Consider the following 16,659-nt stretch of genomic DNA (forward strand, 5'->3'; position numbering starts at 1 on the left):
CTCTGATGCCACTTACACAACACTCAGCAAATTTGTGTGTCGCTCAAAAACACAAAATAAAGAACACACTTAAAAGTGTATTTTCATACCTTGAGGTAGTTTATTACTTGTTTTAGCACATTAAATTGTACATGTGCAAAGGACAGTCAGTGTTTTTTTAAAGAACATTACAAAGTGTAGATTCCTAATTTATAATCCACTGTACTGTCATTTTAATATGTATTTATGTATAGGTATGAATTCCCTTTCAATTGATTTTCTGCAGAGTATACTTTGGAGCCTTGTGAGGACCCAGGGATGCCTCGTTTCGGTAGGAGAAACGGCTACAGTTTTGGCGTCGGAGACACGCTGTCTTTTTCTTGCAACATGGGATACCGCCTAGAGGGGGCGCCAGAGTTAATCTGTCTGGGAGGAGGGCGGAGAATGTGGAGTGCACCTTTACCAAGATGTGTCGGTATGTTGTTAAGTTACTTCTGCTTTTATTTCTTATCATCGAACCTCCCTTTGGGGAAGAATTGCACTTCCTTTGTCAGTCACCAAGTAGCATGTAGCATTAGCTGGAAGTGAAGTCTGCCTTTTGAAAGGGCTGCCAAGCTATATCTTTGATTGAGCTGACAAGATGTCTTGCTAGCTATCATTATATCGAAATGGTGATAAGTTTGTCTTATTTTTTATTTATTGAAATGAAGTTTATACATGTTTCTTTCTCAAGGATATCTTTTTTCTTTTTTTTTAAACCGTGCTGATAAGATCTAGATTAACAGGTTGCACTAACTGCAGTGATCAAAACATATTTTCGGCTACTTTGCTGTCTTGAACTTTATTTAAACACATTAACCTTTGCCTACACTGTGACTAGTTTATCCTTTAGTAAACCATGGACGTTTTACTTTAAAAACTACCAAAACAACTTTTAATGTGGTAAATTTCAAACAGGAAAGGAGCATGTATTGTGTTTCAGCTCTCTCCTTCCTCTGTCCTTGATTGTCTCCAAGATAGTTTTTGAGTCGGTGTGAAATAATTGTATTAAATCAGGAACAAAACTGGCTCTGAAATTGAATAGGAGTTCTACAGTCAGTAATCTGTGTAAAAGCCACATTTATACATGCCAAATTTCAGTTACTGAAGGAACAATAAATGTCAGTGATATTTCTTGGAGGTGAGTCACCAGTGGGCAGAGAGTTTTGGCCTGTTCACTATCCTGTAACACCCTTTTTAATTATGTGTTGCACAATCAAGGACATTATTAGAAATATGACTTAATTTATCAAGCTCTTGGGTGCTTCCACAACTTGTTGAATAACCTGAGGTGAAAAGTTTGGCAATTCAAACAGAATACATTATTAAAGAGATATAAATATTCTGAATGACAGGCCTATGACATTTTTTTGTTAGAATGGCTACGATTGTAAATGCCTTAACAACCCACCTTATCAACCTTAGAGACATATTTTCAGTACAAACATTGTTGTATTCAATATCTTCTTTTTGATTAAGTTTGCCTTTCCAAGATACTTGCGACTCAAATAGCCTAGGTTAAAACTTATTTTTAAAGTTTAAATTTCTCTGCTGTACAACAGACTAACAACAAATGAATGGGCTGAATGGCCCTCTAATGAAAAGATGATGTAATATTCAAAACTGTATGGACAAATTGTGGCTGTGTAAACAGCATGAGGGAAATGTCTATTGGCTAACACTTTATTTAAAGAATGTTGATGAATGTTGTCAATGAGTGTCAGTCAGTCAATTATGTCACTTTTATTGCAAAGTTAACATTGTTTAGGATGTCTTTGACATTACCACGTCATAACAGGCCTGATCATCAAACTTAAAGAAAGTATTTAGTTGTATCTGTAAACATTACATTAACCTGTCATATGTGGTTAATGTTGAAATTGGCTTTCATAACACCATTATAACAGCGACATGAATAATTTCCTTGACCTCAAGTAAAGTCGGACACCAAGGAAAAGTTATTGAGATGTCATTAAGTGTTATGACAAAGTCAAATGATTTTATAACAGTGTCATGAATCATTTCTTTGAACTCAAGTAAAGTGTGACACTTTGGACGAGGTTATTTTGTCTGGGTCAATGTCAAGTGGTTATTACAAAGACTTCCTAAACAATGTCAACTGCATTAAAGGTGATACAATAGAACATATGACACTAAATGACAACATTCATAATCATTCATAAAACATCCTACATGTTAATGACAGTGTCATATTATGGATATGACAGTGTCATGTCAATCTTATGCATACCACTTATATATATATATATTTTTTTTTAAATATATTTAGTGTATAGTTTTTTCGTGTCTATTACTGCGGTTTTCACATCTCACTTCATCTCATTTCACATCATCTATTATTTTATAAATGGGTGAAGGGCTGGATTTGGATTCAGTGTTTGATCGACCGGATCTATAGTAGAGTTATGCACCAGATTAAACTCTGATTCATAACAATCACGTGTCTTTACAGTATAATGAGCAGCAAACAAAAACATGAAGAAGGGACAACATCAGGAGGGATATTAATGCAGTGAGGTCGCACAAAAATACAAGAATGAGGAACTGCTCCATGATCCATAAAGACAAATTAGAAGGCATATTCATTACAATAAAAGGTTTTATACTGGATGCAAAATGTGGACATGTCCTCAGCCGTATCACAAATTAATTCATGTCCAGGGTTGGAAACATTATAAAAAGAGCCTAGAAGGGAAAGACATGAAATAAATGAGTTCTCATTAGCTTTGGTTGGACTACATGAAACAATGCTCTAGACATATATGGGCTGGTACAGAAACACACACATAGAGCCTAGGGCTGCTCGGATATGACAAAAGTCATGATCCAGATTTTGATTGATGTTGATATCACGATTTTAAACATGATTACTCATTGATTTGACAGCATCTGGATCATATGCAGTTATTGAACTTAAACACACTTAAATGTTCCAAACACTTTGAAAAACAAGCAATAAATGACAATGCCTAAGTGAAAAATATGAATATAATAATAATGATTTATAACAATCAATTCATTAAAATCAATTAACTATATTTTAGTTTGGTGATGTACTCTTGTGGCTAAAATACAACAACAACTACTTTCTAACATTTACCATACGTGACAAAACCTGTGGACAAAACAAGCGCTACACAGCATACAGCACAGTCATTATCTAATCTCGATTTATCTTGTTTTGATGATCGTGGGAGAACAGAATTGAAATTGAAATTGAACTTGATTCATTGCATAGCCCTAATAGACTCCACATATTAACCCCCTTAAGAAAACATCTGTAACTGTGAGGTTTAGAATGCTTCTGTTCAACACAGAGACATTGAGAAAAAGGAGACATCAGAATAAACCAAGACGCTATAATGACAAAAACTAAAGGGAAAACTGTGTCCATGAGTCATTGTTTTGCTCTTCTGCACTGTTAATTTATTTTCCATGTTTGCGTTGACTCTCTCTGGGTATATTAGCAGCTCTCTGGTCATTATCCTCAATCTTAGAATGGTTCTCTAGGTACCACAGAACGGCTTACCTGCTGTTTCAGAAATAGTTTAAAATAAGTCTGATGCTGAACAGGAGCTTACCCAAGAGGATCAATTCTTTGTGCTCATAACTTCAGGGTGTTTGGTAAACAAATGTGTGCGATGAGAGTTGATTCAGGTTTCAGATTTAAAACAAATAAAGGGCAAGAATACAATCAAAAGAGACAGCAGTAAATGTTTCAGCACTCCTTCACACTATGAGAAGCGTGGGAATATGCAGAGCCACAATTCACAGACATTACCATCCAGATCTTGTTAAAGAGAAGATGCAGAACACGATAATTGAAGATTCCTGCTCAGAATATTTTACACTCCGGTCTTATTTTCAGCTTTCTGTGATGCTGTTTACGTCTTTTTGCTTTTTGACATCAACGTGCAAAAAATGATAATGCAAAGAGAGGTAGCGGGGGTTTGGTGCAGGTGTTGTGCTGTGTTCTATATTTAGTTTCTGTGTGTTGTGTTGAATTGATGCTGGATGAGATGCACATCACAGAAGGAGGAGCAAAGAAGAGATAAAGGAAGTGATTTCAACACCTCTGATATCTTAGCTATGCAAACGTTTGCTTGTTTGGGTCCGTTTTATAGCATCCTAAGTTATGTAAAATACAGTACTCTAATCACGTAAAGACACTTTAGCCAAAGTTGTGCTTGTTAGTATTTTTAAATCGTATTGCTTTGTGGGTAAGTGTTTGTGGTTTTGTTTATGGACATGAGCTTCTATTGAGCATGTAAGCAGGGGGAAAGGAGGCACAAGCAGGTGATAAAAGTAGATCAGGAACAGTCGAAGAAGACGGCAGTAGAGTTGAAGAGGAAACTGGGAGAACAAGAGTGAGGGAGTTAAAGATTAAAGAGAGAGAGGGTGGAGAGGTAATTTTCTAAATGGAAACTGTAGCAGCTTGATTTATTGACGATATGACAGCTGTAATATGACTATTACACCAGTAGAGACACAGAGAGGGAGGGAGAGAAGGAGGGTGGGAAAAAAAAGAGGAAGGGGACATGGTTCTGCAGATAGTGTGTGTGTGTGTGTGTTGTGCGTGCGTGCGTGCGTGCGTGCGAGAGATGTGCAGGGCGAGACTCTTTAGGTAAATTAGTTCCTGTGTTTTACTACCTGCCCATTCCCCTTAAAGGAAGTAGATAGCCAACTACACAGCTGTTTAAGAGGGATATTAAATAACACACACACCTGCACACAAGCACTCATTCAAAGTGTCCATTTAAAGGGGAAAAGGAAGCTTCTGCCGCTTTAAAGTCTTCTTAGGACAGCCTGTGTTCTCTATCTTACTTTTAGATGCAACTTAAATCTATTCTTAGACGGGGGGACACTTGAGTGGCATTTCTTGGTACATAAATCCATCATATTGTATGATCTTCTTTCTGTGTTTGCCATTAGCTGAGTGTGGATCTTCAGTCATGAACAATGAAGGGATCCTTCTCTCTCCAAACTATCCAATGAACTATGACAACAACCACGAGTGCATCTACAGCATCCAGGTAAACAAACAAAAGAGCACAACACAACTCAAGATGATAGAGAGGTGAAGATGTGGAAGTGTTAACTTTAAGATCATAGAAATTGCAGACCTCCGACAATGAAATCATTTTTATGAGCAGACAAACGGAAACAGAAATATCCCTGTAGGAGGTAATAACTTTCTTTAAATGTTTATGGAAGCATGTTTTCTACCTTTGTTTGCCTACAAACCTGACTCTGGTTTCATGTTTTCTTTAGGTTCAGGCTGGAAAAGGCATCAACATCTCTGCTCGAACCTTTCATCTTGCACAAGGGGATATACTCAAAGTAAACACACACATGCACACACATATATATGTGATCTCTCTGTCATTCCTGACATCTGTGTGTAAACGTTATCTGGGCCGATGAAATGATGATGCCTTCAGGGACAAACATAGAGTGTTAGTAGTTCTTTGTAGTTTTGTAGTTGCACCCGGAGTTAATTGATCTGTTGTGATCGCAGATTTACGACGGTAAAGACAACACAGCACATGTCCTTGGAGCGTTTACGGGATCCTCGATGCTGGGCCTGACGCTGATCTCCACTTCAAACCACCTCTGGCTGGAGTTTTACAGCGATGCAGAAAGCACAGGGGAAGGATTCAAACTGGTCTACTCAAGTAAGCAATCGGAAATATAATAGCAATATAAACTTATACATGCGTACAACCTTACCAGGTCCAAACCTTACTGTGTTTGTTTGGCTTCTATTTCAACTGAGAATACAGCGCAGGGTATAAAAGAAACATCTTTGTCATCACTGCTTTATCTGATTTCATAACAAGTAAACATTTAGCTGCATTAAAAAATAATTGCGGTCTTCGCTTGCATGAATGTAAGATTAGCATGCAGAGTTTACAAGCAAGCTTTAGTCGACTAGAATGTTTGTATACACAACAAACTGTTAAATTTTAAACATATCTGCATAACCTCCCAGTGGAATAAACAACACTGCTAGTTGACACGATCATAACATCACTGCAGTGCATGATATAATCCTAAGCTTTTAACAAACCAGGAAATACTGCAAGTGTAGTGTAGTGTTTTTGCTGTTAAGCAAGACAAAAAAAAAATAGACTGGACAATGTCAGCACATGAGAATGAAGCTAGTCATCATGGGAGTCATGTCGTATAAGCAATTAAACTCCACATGACAGATGCTCTAATTGCTGACAAGTGTGACACACTTGCTTAATCAATTTTAACTCTAAATGGTTCTCATTTGAGAAACCATCACAGAAGCACCACTCATCACAAGAGGCTTGTCACGTTTGATTAACAAAGCTTTCAGGGGGTTCAGATATTATGCAGGATCAGGTGTTAAAGGTGCTTTCTGTGGTTCACACAGGCACACCCACGTTTTGCATCCCCTCTTAGATTCTAAGATGGAAATAGAAAATGAAATAGTTTGACTGGAGTCATACTAAATGATTTGCAAAGGATGTATTGTCTCTCTGCTGGGTGAAAGTGGGTTCAGCATTTTTTCCTACTCCTCTCTGATGCAAATAAAAGTGTGCTATACATCCAAAAATAGTTTTGAAATGTTTATAGCTGAATTTGATATAAAGGCTGGAATACAATAAATCTCTGTGGCGTCATTCACTGAATTATGCATGATGACTTATTTTCTTATACAACTACATGTCAAAGATACAATATCAGATTGGCAACCACTCATACCAGGCATCAGGAGGACTGCAGATGTGTTCACATTACTTAAAAAAAATATTAGCTCTGCAGATGGCCATTTTTCAAGGATTTATATTTGCACCTACTGCAGTGTTTCAGGAGATAATTCAAATCCTTGCACACCTCATCTTTCAGGTAAAACTGCATATCAAATCCTGGTTAAGGTCTTATAGGGATAAGCTATTTATAAAACACTGTCATATCCCCCTCTCCAAAAATGTGCACATGAATAAAAAGAATATTCTGAAGATTACCATGGAAACCAAGCTTAAAGACTGTGATAAACAACATGAAATTGAATAATGCGTATACATCCTCCAGTATCTCTACTAATATTGGTACGTCTCATGTATTTTTTCCCGCTTTTTTTATTAAATTGGAGAGTGCTTAAAAGAAATGTGTGATCTTAGGAAGCTCATAAAAAAGAATACTTTAGTGTGCTAGTTATTAAGGGAGCATTGCTTTGCATCTTAACAACACTGATTCCTGGAGTGTGTCCTTGTGGCTACTTTCGTGAGTGTTTTAAAAAGTACAGATAGTAAAAAAAACATTCTCTTTCTTTGTGTCTCTCTCTCTCTAGGTTTTGAGTTGTCTCATTGTGAGGACCCAGGCGTGCCTCAGTTTGGCTTCAAGGTCAATGACCAAGGTCATTTCACCGGCAGCAGCATCACCTACAGATGTGAGCCTGGATACACTCTGCATGGTGCTACTACACTGAAGTGCATGACAGGAGAAAGGAGAGCCTGGGATAACCCTCTGCCTTCTTGTATCGGTATGTGCCCTGCTGCATGAAGCACTTATACACACACACACACACACACACACACACACACACACACACACACACACACACAGAGATGTATACAAACGTACAGAAATACATACAAAAGAAACTTACTAGCAGTGGGACCTTGAAAAGAGCTCTTTAATAAGTTTGAGAGGGAACTGTTCACAGGGTTTATTGTTGCATCCACTCTCTCTGGTATTCGTGCTGTGTTATTTGGGGTCAATAACTCTTCTACAGACGTTAGAAAATGTATTTATTGAACAGCTGCAGAGTTAACCTAGAACTGTCACAACTATTGGAAGCATTTTAAAAGTAAGTTGTTTTTCTCTCTACATTTCTCAAGGCTTAAGTCAGGAGCGGGATATATTCACTGCATAAATATCAGCATAATTAGACAATTTCTTCTCTTCACATAATACTTAACGCTCAAGCGGGTCCATCTAATTTTCCCACAGCCCAACAGCTAGTGCACTTATACCTTTTACAAGCAGTACACATTACTGCTCTCAGTCTTTCTCTACACTCTGGTAAAATGTCCCTTGCTACTTTATGCAAAGACCCTTCTTACGGGACGTCCATTCAATAATCTAAAAGAGCAGCTGGAGGTAAATTTCCTGTGGAATCGCCATTTTGATTTCCATGAGATCACACACTGCGCTAGTTCTGAAATCTCAATAAAAAGTCTATTTATTCAGGAGACTTTACCACCTGGACTTCCTCTCTCTAATTGATCCATTTCCTTTCCTCGACTGGCTCATTTGCTTTCTGTACTTTGAGATTGCTGTGCAATCAGACAAATTCCACACAGATGTGCACACCCACACTGGCCCATCTCCTTGTTATTATTTTTGTCTCTTGAATTGTTTCTAACCGGCTCTTATGTCATTCCCTCTTTATAAACAGGGCTACGTGGAGATCCTGTTTGCTGGAATCGTTTCATAAACGCATTTAAATTGATTGAATTCTGTCAGACCACTGTATCAAATCAGCAGCAATTTTAGGGAAACAATAAAACTTACTGGGAAGCAACTCTCTTTCGAGTATCGACCGATTTCTAAATATGCCATTAAAACATCATTGCCTTCTTAATTCATTTTTCATGGCTTGAAACTGATGGGGGAAAGCAAACCACAGCTCTGAATATTAATATCAACAAGTCAATAATTGCCTTCTACAGTATAAGCTGTGCAATATCAGGGCTGCAGAACTCACATTTATATACACACATGCTTACATATTCCTATGTGTTTTGTACGAAATGCTTTGATTTGAATAGATTTGGAGGTAAATTTTGAAGACTTATACAGTCCGTTCCCTAATTAAACCTGAACAAATGAAAGCATAGACAGAGTGACACACACAGAGGCTGCAGCAGCTGTGACTCAGACTAGCAAGTCCGATATTTTAGAACCTTTCCATCCACCATTTCTGCCTCTGAACTTTCTGATTTTAGATTCAGCTTAATAAGGCGCTCTCCTTCTCACTATCAATAATGAAAGCCTCATAAAACAAGCTGCTGATATTCCCCTGATTTTATATTTTAGCAGTGACACACGGTGACCTTGGCTAACCTCCAGTTTTAATATTATATTGCTTCTTTATATTATTTGGTAATGTTTCCTTCTTTTACCCCCCTTAGTTCTCTCCATTTTCTCTATCTTTTGCCTCTTCTCTTGCTTTTTTTTCTTCTTCAGCCCAACTCTTAATATTGCTCCTAATACTGCAGATAATATATTCAAGTGATGAAGGGAGGGGAGCCTGAGGGAGGAGGAGCACGGGGAGGGAGGGATGAAGATTGTGAAAATATATAACCGAATGAGACAAAGAGAGAAGAGAGAGTTATTTTCTCTTATATAATGTTTGGGGCCTTCTTAAAGGATGTCTGTAGGATCAGCAGTTTGTCTCTTCTTTCTCTGTTTGTCTTCTTTCTCTGTGCTCAGAAAACAGTGAGAAAGATAGAGGGACATAGAGATAGAGTGTTAACTCCTTTCTTAATCCATTTGTCTCTGTGGTGATCGTTTAATCACTTCTCAGGGGCTGCTGAGGTGGATCTGATTGCCTTGATAAACAATTGTCACGGACAGATAAACGCTTGGCTTGTCGTACATCCACTACGTTGCCCAACTGAATTGCTGGTATTTGGGATGTTGGTATAGCTGTCTAGTCAGACAGACACAGATATAGTTAAAGGTTGTTTGTGTCTTAATATGTGTGTACATATCAATGGTCTTTTATGTCTCTTACCTGTGTGTTTGATTCCTGTAGCGGAGTGTGGAGGTCGGTTTAAAGGCGAGTCTTCAGGAAGGATTCTCTCCCCTGGATATCCATTTCCTTACGACAACAATCTACGTTGCACATGGATCATCGAAGTAGACTCAGGGAATATAGTGAGGTAACAAAGGCCATTTACAAGTCTTTCTTGTAAAAATTGATGAAACGATACAATTTTAGTGACTACAATAAAATAAATTCCCAAGATTCAGTGCTCATGATCTGTCTAGATATTTGATCATGTATTTAGCATCTAACTTTAGCATCTAACTTTTGGATTTCAGTTCATTGAACTTGTAAAACACTATATTGAACAAGTGTTTCCATATATTAAATATATATTTTCATGCTCACAGGTACAAGTTCCAACTTTTTAAAGAGAGTCCCTGCAGTTGTTTTGGGATTTCTTTTGTACCTCTTAATATTTGGTAAAGTGTAATGATGGAAATGTTAAGACTTTAAGAGTCTGGTGTTTCAATTAAAAAATAAAGAGATCTGAGGTCTGCACTGTCGATCATATTATTTTTCTCCCATCTAAATTACAGTCTTCAGTTCTTGTCCTTTGACACGGAGGCAAGCCATGACATGTTGAAGGTTTGGGACGGACCACCTGAGAATGAAATGTCTTTGGCAGAGCTGAGTGGGTCTCTGCTTCCTGAGGGAATCCACTCCACTCTGAACATGGTCGCTGTTCAGTTTGAGACAGATTTTTACATCAGCAAATCAGGATTCGCCATCCAATTCTCCAGTAAGTAAAGCCCAGGGATGTATGCTGAGAAAAGCTTTGCTGGTAGGAATGAGGTTATTTACCACTATGAATTCTGTTATTTTATTATTTTAATCTGTGTGTGAGACTGTGCCAGGTTTACAGGGTGCTAAGGGAACACAGTGCTTTGTCTAGTGGTTCTTCACTTGACATAAAATGTGAATATAATCAAATACCATAATTAAAAGCTTCAATCAGCATAATTGATGTTCTGAAATTCCTCACTTGAATAGCCAGGAAGGAGCTTAACAGGTACTTCACAAAACAGAAGAGTAAACAGTTATTTAATTGGTAACGACTTTATGCTCTGAGTTTATGCTTTGTCTCAGCAGCAATAGATACCCAGTGTGACACAGATCTTTATAATTGCTCTCATCTGTTTCTCCTCTTCCCTCTTCTTTCTCTGTGTCCTTTTTTTGTCTCTCTCCGTCCAGGTTCAGTAGCTACAGCCTGCAGGGACCCAGGCGTACCGATGAATGGCAGTCGTAGTGGAGATGGCCGTGAGCCGGGGGATTCAGTGTCCTTTCAGTGTGACCCAGGATATGAGCTCCAGGGGGATGACAAAATCACCTGTATACAAGTGGATAACAGATACTACTGGCAGCCCAGTCCGCCTGTCTGCATAGGTGAAAAGTCCAGCTTCTATACATTTATAAACAGCAACACACGATAGACGTTACGCATGCGTAGATGCAGTTGTTGATTGTATTACTCTACCTTGCTCCCTTCATACTGCTGCTACTAAATATAAATCATATAAGATTAACTTAAATTGTGAAAATTAAAGTTGTTTAAGTGAAATTATTATTTTGTCCTGCATGGTTGAGCTTTGAATAATACTCCAACTTTATAGTGTGTTTGGAAAAACGTTTCTTGATTTCCCATCTTAGCGCCCTGTGGAGGAAACCTTACTGGCTCCAACGGGTTCATACTGTCACCTAATTACCCGCATCCCTACCCCCACTCCAAGGACTGCGATTGGCTCATTGCTGTGAACTCTGACTATGTCCTGTCACTGGCCTTCATCAGGTAACCCTTATTTATTGTTTAACCATCCAAATCCACTGATTGTTTAACTTGACTCAAACATTGCTGCTTGTTAATAGGGCACACAGTTTGATGTGCAGAAATTCAGTTTTTGTTATTACTACACCGATCTCCTGTTACAAATTATCATGAAATCCGTCCTCTGACAGCATTAATGTGTGTTCAATACATTTTAAGATTTTTGGGGGGCTTGTCAAAGAAAATGACTCAATGTCAAGAAGGCTCTGTTCTAGCTTCAACTACACAAACAACACCATTTGTTGTTCTTAAAAGTTAAAAATGTATACATTCAAGAGTTCTGCAAATGCTCCTCTAATCCTCTTAATTGACATGACTCTTCATTGTCCCCGTTTTCCCTTTCTCTGCCCTCCTACCCTACGTCCCTGTCTGTGTTGTTTATATCCATCTCTAGCTTCAATATTGAGCCAAACTATGACTTCCTGTATATCTACGATGGTCCAGATAGCAACAGCCCTCTGATTGGCAGCTTCCAGGACAGCAAACTCCCAGAGCGGATAGAGAGCAGTTCCAATACAATGCATTTAGCCTTTCGAAGTGATGGGTCTGTTTCCTACATTGGCTTTCACCTGGAGTACAAAGGTAAAATGTAATGCCAATACTAAGACAATTTTACAAGATCAGAGGCATCAGCAAGAACAGAATATTCATCCTGTTAGACATTGATTTTTGTCTTAAAACCTTAAAGTCAGTAGGAAATTACAGAGTAAAATGTATCTGCATTATGATAAGGTAAATCCGCTTTGGTATAATCACAATAATCTAAGTTAAAGCAGTCCTCTTTCATTTTGTTTTGACAGCCAATTCGCAGTGGCCAATTGTTGAAGAATAATTTTAATATTCTTTTCTTGTTGCATTTGCTTTTCTTTCATTTCTATTTTTCATGAGCAAGGTAACATGGGAAACTACTGGTTAAGGTTTTCAAACTTGCACAACCGTCTAAAAATGTTTTAAAGGCCCCCTGTAGTGACAGGATGTCTCCAGAATGTGTTCAGAAATATTTAATTCTTGCATTTAACAAAGATGTCTCCTGAATTATTCCGTAACATCAAATACAAAATGAATGCAATTAAGGCTCCCACACCGCTGACAGTGTGCATCATGCTGATTTTAAGATGAAATAGACGGATTGCCCTCCCTATAAAGTCCCTGTTGAATTAGTGTCTGTTGAAATAGTCTGCCAGAGCATTGAGTTTGATTCACCTGAACAAAAGTATCAACACTGGCTTCATGTGGACTCTGGAATTAAGTCTTAAAGTTGATGCATGGTGGCCGCTAATCTTTCAGGAGGTGGGCCAAAGCCGTAATTTACAAGGTTCATGTACCATTCATAAGCTGGATGATGAAGTTCTGGTTCATCCTCTATCTTCGGCAAAGACAGCTAAGTCAAACAGACTGTTGAAAAAGGCCAACGTAATGCCTGCCTCATTTGATTATAGTGAGAGACTTAGTTATTATTAATTTGAGTCTGTATTTATGTGTGCCTGTCGCTTTATCTTTTCCTCATCCTCTCTCTAACTTGCACACTTGTTCTCTCTTTTTTCCTCTAGCCAAGCTGAGGGAATCCTGTTTCGACCCAGGTGTTGTTCTGAATGGGACCAGGTTGGGGTCTGATTATAAGCTAGGCTCTACTGTTACCTTCTACTGTGAGGCTGGATATGTGCTGCAGGTAAAGATGCAAAAAAACACAAAAACAATTAAGTGGATGGATGGATGTGTAGGTGGAGGGTTAGTTGGTTGATAGTGGTCACAGGTCGGTTGTTTAGTGATTGGATGGCTGGAGGTGGTTGGATGGATGGTTGCATGTTTATTCAGATGGGTGGGGCTTGGTTTACTGATTTGTAGTTGATTATTTTGTGTAAATGTTGATTGATTGGATGGGTTGCTGGTTGTTAAAAGGTAGTTTTGTTTGTTGACCAGTTGTGATGGTTTTTTTCACTGTAAAATCTCTTCTAGGGCTATTCGACTCTCACCTGCAGTATGGGAGATGATGGCAGACCTGGATGGAACAGGGCTTTGCCTAGTTGTCAAGGTAACACAAACTAATGCACATAGTGGAATAAAGTACTCAGCAAACAGAGCATAAACCTCTCTTAATACAACAAATAATTATGTGTATGGTAATGTGCCTATCTGATTGTGTGTATTCCTACTTTAGCTCCCTGTGGCAGTCGATCTACAGGATCAGAAGGGACTGTTTTATCTCCCAATTTTCCCAGGAACTATACATCTGGACAGACTTGTGTCTACTCTATATCTGTGCCAAGAGAGTTTGGTAAGTCCATACACGCTGTCTCATAGAATAGGTTAACTTGCATTTAACATGATCCTTAATAGAGAATAACCATCCAAGATCCTTTGCAGAATTAAATTCTGTACCTGTAGGAATCCATTCTGTGTGATACAGTGTTGATATGGAATTGTGAATATTAAGGGAATCCATTATTTATACTTAAAACAATTTCATGTGCAAGTTTAAAACTCTGAAGTGTAGGTGAAGTTACTACAAAAAGGAATGAAAAACTGTGGTCATACGTTTCTTTGACATTCTGTGACATTAAAACTTTCGGAGATATTATAGATGATCAAAAGACGGTCATTGGCCATTTATTTTTGATTCCAGGTCAGGGTTTTATTATTGAAGTGACATTTAAAGATGAGGCTGTTTTTATCTTTTAACATTTCAGCATTGGTCCTTAAGTCAGGCATAAATGACAATCATAAAGAAATGAATAATGTAGAGGATTCTTCACGTTAGGGTTTGAATATGTTCATAAAAAGGAAGTGTCTCCTTTTATACTTTATGACACGCATGTAGAACCTCTTTCTCTTTAAAGGTTTGAATGTTCAATAAGTATTATACTATAAATAAATGATCATACTGTAGTCTGTTACATTGTCTGACGGAATATCTGATTCCAGTATATCCCACCCATGTTAATAATGCCTCTCCAAACATGTGTAGGGGTTAATTTACAATCAAAATTTGTGTGAAGAATCATTTTAATGTCACAGCAAGGAGGTTCCTGGAATCCCTGTCGGATAGGGCCTCTCTATGTCAAGTTTCCATTGTCTCCCTATTCATGTTCTCCCCCCCGTGACCCCGAATTAGAAAGCGGCAAAGATAATGGATGGATGGATGGATGGATGGATGTCTCTTGTTGTCAAGTAAATTGAATTCATGATACGCAGTCTAGTTATTTGTTATTATTTTATAGCGCACAAATTTGCATAGTGTTTCTTATATCCCTACATCAGTTATTGACTATCTGAAATAATGGCTTTAATAACAGTAAGTATTATATAAAATATTGTAGCGGTGGATATGATTTCCAATCATGCCCTGTGGTGTAATGAATAAATAAGAGTTCTCCCTGAGGCGTTGATGGTTGCTGTCTCATTATATTTGCATAGAAGCTTTTGCAGTTTTATCTCATTGTAGGGATTTTGACTGAGAGGAGCTACAGTATCATTTGGTCTGCCTACATATTGAATATGACAAGCAGTGACAGCCTCTCTGAACCTTCGACTGTTGTGTTGCCTTTCAGTTGTTTTCTACCATTACCAGAATCTTCTGAACTGCTTTCATTCTCAGAATACAATAATAAATAAATAACATGCGTATAATATATGATCTTACGGCAAATGAAGCTTAAAGACTCAATGGTGAGGTTTCAAAAGTTTTATTATCAGAGGAGTTGAAATCAAACCACAGGACTGGCTGTGAAATGCTTCATGACGTTACAGCATTCATACGATCGGTTCCCTCAGTCTTAAGTCCGCCAGGTGTGAAAACACTTGGTGTTTTTTCCCCCTGTGGAGACATCATACCTCCTGTTTTCTGAGGACATGGATGAGGACACCCTCTCAGTCTGCTCTTCAGGAGGCATGGCAGCTCTGCAGGGATCACTGCCCAGGTTTTCTCCATCTGACGTCAAGAGTTGAGGAATCTTTTAAATAAACAGTGAAGAATTCTCAGCGGACTGATCAGACTTGTTAAGACCCTGTACAAGTGAACAGATCTATCAGGCGTATGTGACTGCAGCTCAGAGGGATTCTACTACCAACAAGTCATGTGGTGAGCACAGCAAGGGGCAACACTGCTGTGATCATCTCTCTCTATGTGTATTCATTTGTTTGGCCTGTTTGTGCTTGCTATGTATTTATGTTGTTCTTTGGTATTTTCAGTATGTGAAAGGGAAATCCACTGCGATAAATGAAAGAGCGTAAGCCATTCTCTGTGTGTGATAATGCTTAATGAATCTGGCCGTTAACGATGGCGAAAGTGTGTCTTCCTGCCTGGAATCTGAGCTGTCTTGAAGCAGTGTCAGCTTTGAACTCCACCCCTGCTTTGTGGTGTGTCAATACCATAGTGAGGAATGATGTAAACCATAATCACTCTGATTTCCTTGAAATCCATACACGGTGGGAGCTTTTAAGTATTTCTGCTGACAGGCAGAATCCTGTCATTCTTTACGACTGCTCAGCAGCATGCCCTTAAACACATCCTCGTGTATAACGATGACATGGCTCTAAGTATAAAAGGGTAGATTCATCAACCCTGCAGAGCTCAACTCTTTCTTGATGATTTGGTATTACTGTCTGATTCCCTTTCACACCTGGAGACACAACTGGAAATCTCTTTTTTTTCCTGTTCTGCATACCTTTTCATTTCTTTAACTGGAAGCAAGGTTTAACCTGGAAGCAGGCTGGTTTTTATTGTAAGTCAGATAAAATCTTTCAGCTAAATTCAAATCATGCTTTAAAAGAACTCCAGAGAAAGACAGCCTTGTATAAAATGACCAGTGACCTTCTTATAGTTGAATATCCTTGGCAATGCTCACATTTAATCCTTAACACCTAAGCTGTCTGGGCCAGAAAGAGAAGTGGGGGAGAAATGCGGAGAGGGGGTGTGCGTGCGTGCGTGCGTGCGTTTGTACTGAGGGAGCCGGCTTCATTGAAGCTGAAATAAATTAGATTTATACTA

General features: G+C 38.4%; 1 protein-coding gene across 1 annotated transcript in view; it reads left to right on the plus strand.

The window, feature by feature from the left end:
* Nucleotides 1-16,659, plus strand: part of csmd3b (CUB and Sushi multiple domains 3b) — a 115,771-nt gene that overhangs the window by 42,068 nt on the left and 57,044 nt on the right. The window contains exons 15-27 of the mRNA XM_065948460.1: nt 266-454; nt 4,972-5,072; nt 5,311-5,379; nt 5,558-5,714; nt 7,364-7,555; nt 9,836-9,962; nt 10,387-10,589; nt 11,042-11,233; nt 11,498-11,636; nt 12,067-12,254; nt 13,223-13,341; nt 13,629-13,704; nt 13,831-13,947. Coding sequence (XP_065804532.1) covers nt 266-454; nt 4,972-5,072; nt 5,311-5,379; nt 5,558-5,714; nt 7,364-7,555; nt 9,836-9,962; nt 10,387-10,589; nt 11,042-11,233; nt 11,498-11,636; nt 12,067-12,254; nt 13,223-13,341; nt 13,629-13,704; nt 13,831-13,947 — 1,869 coding nt within the window. The remainder of the gene's footprint in view (nt 1-265; nt 455-4,971; nt 5,073-5,310; nt 5,380-5,557; nt 5,715-7,363; nt 7,556-9,835; nt 9,963-10,386; nt 10,590-11,041; nt 11,234-11,497; nt 11,637-12,066; nt 12,255-13,222; nt 13,342-13,628; nt 13,705-13,830; nt 13,948-16,659) is intronic.

Source organism: Labrus bergylta, chromosome 19 (genome assembly GCF_963930695.1).
Source record: "Labrus bergylta chromosome 19, fLabBer1.1, whole genome shotgun sequence".
In the NCBI taxonomy this organism is placed as follows: domain Eukaryota; kingdom Metazoa; phylum Chordata; class Actinopteri; order Labriformes; family Labridae; genus Labrus; species Labrus bergylta.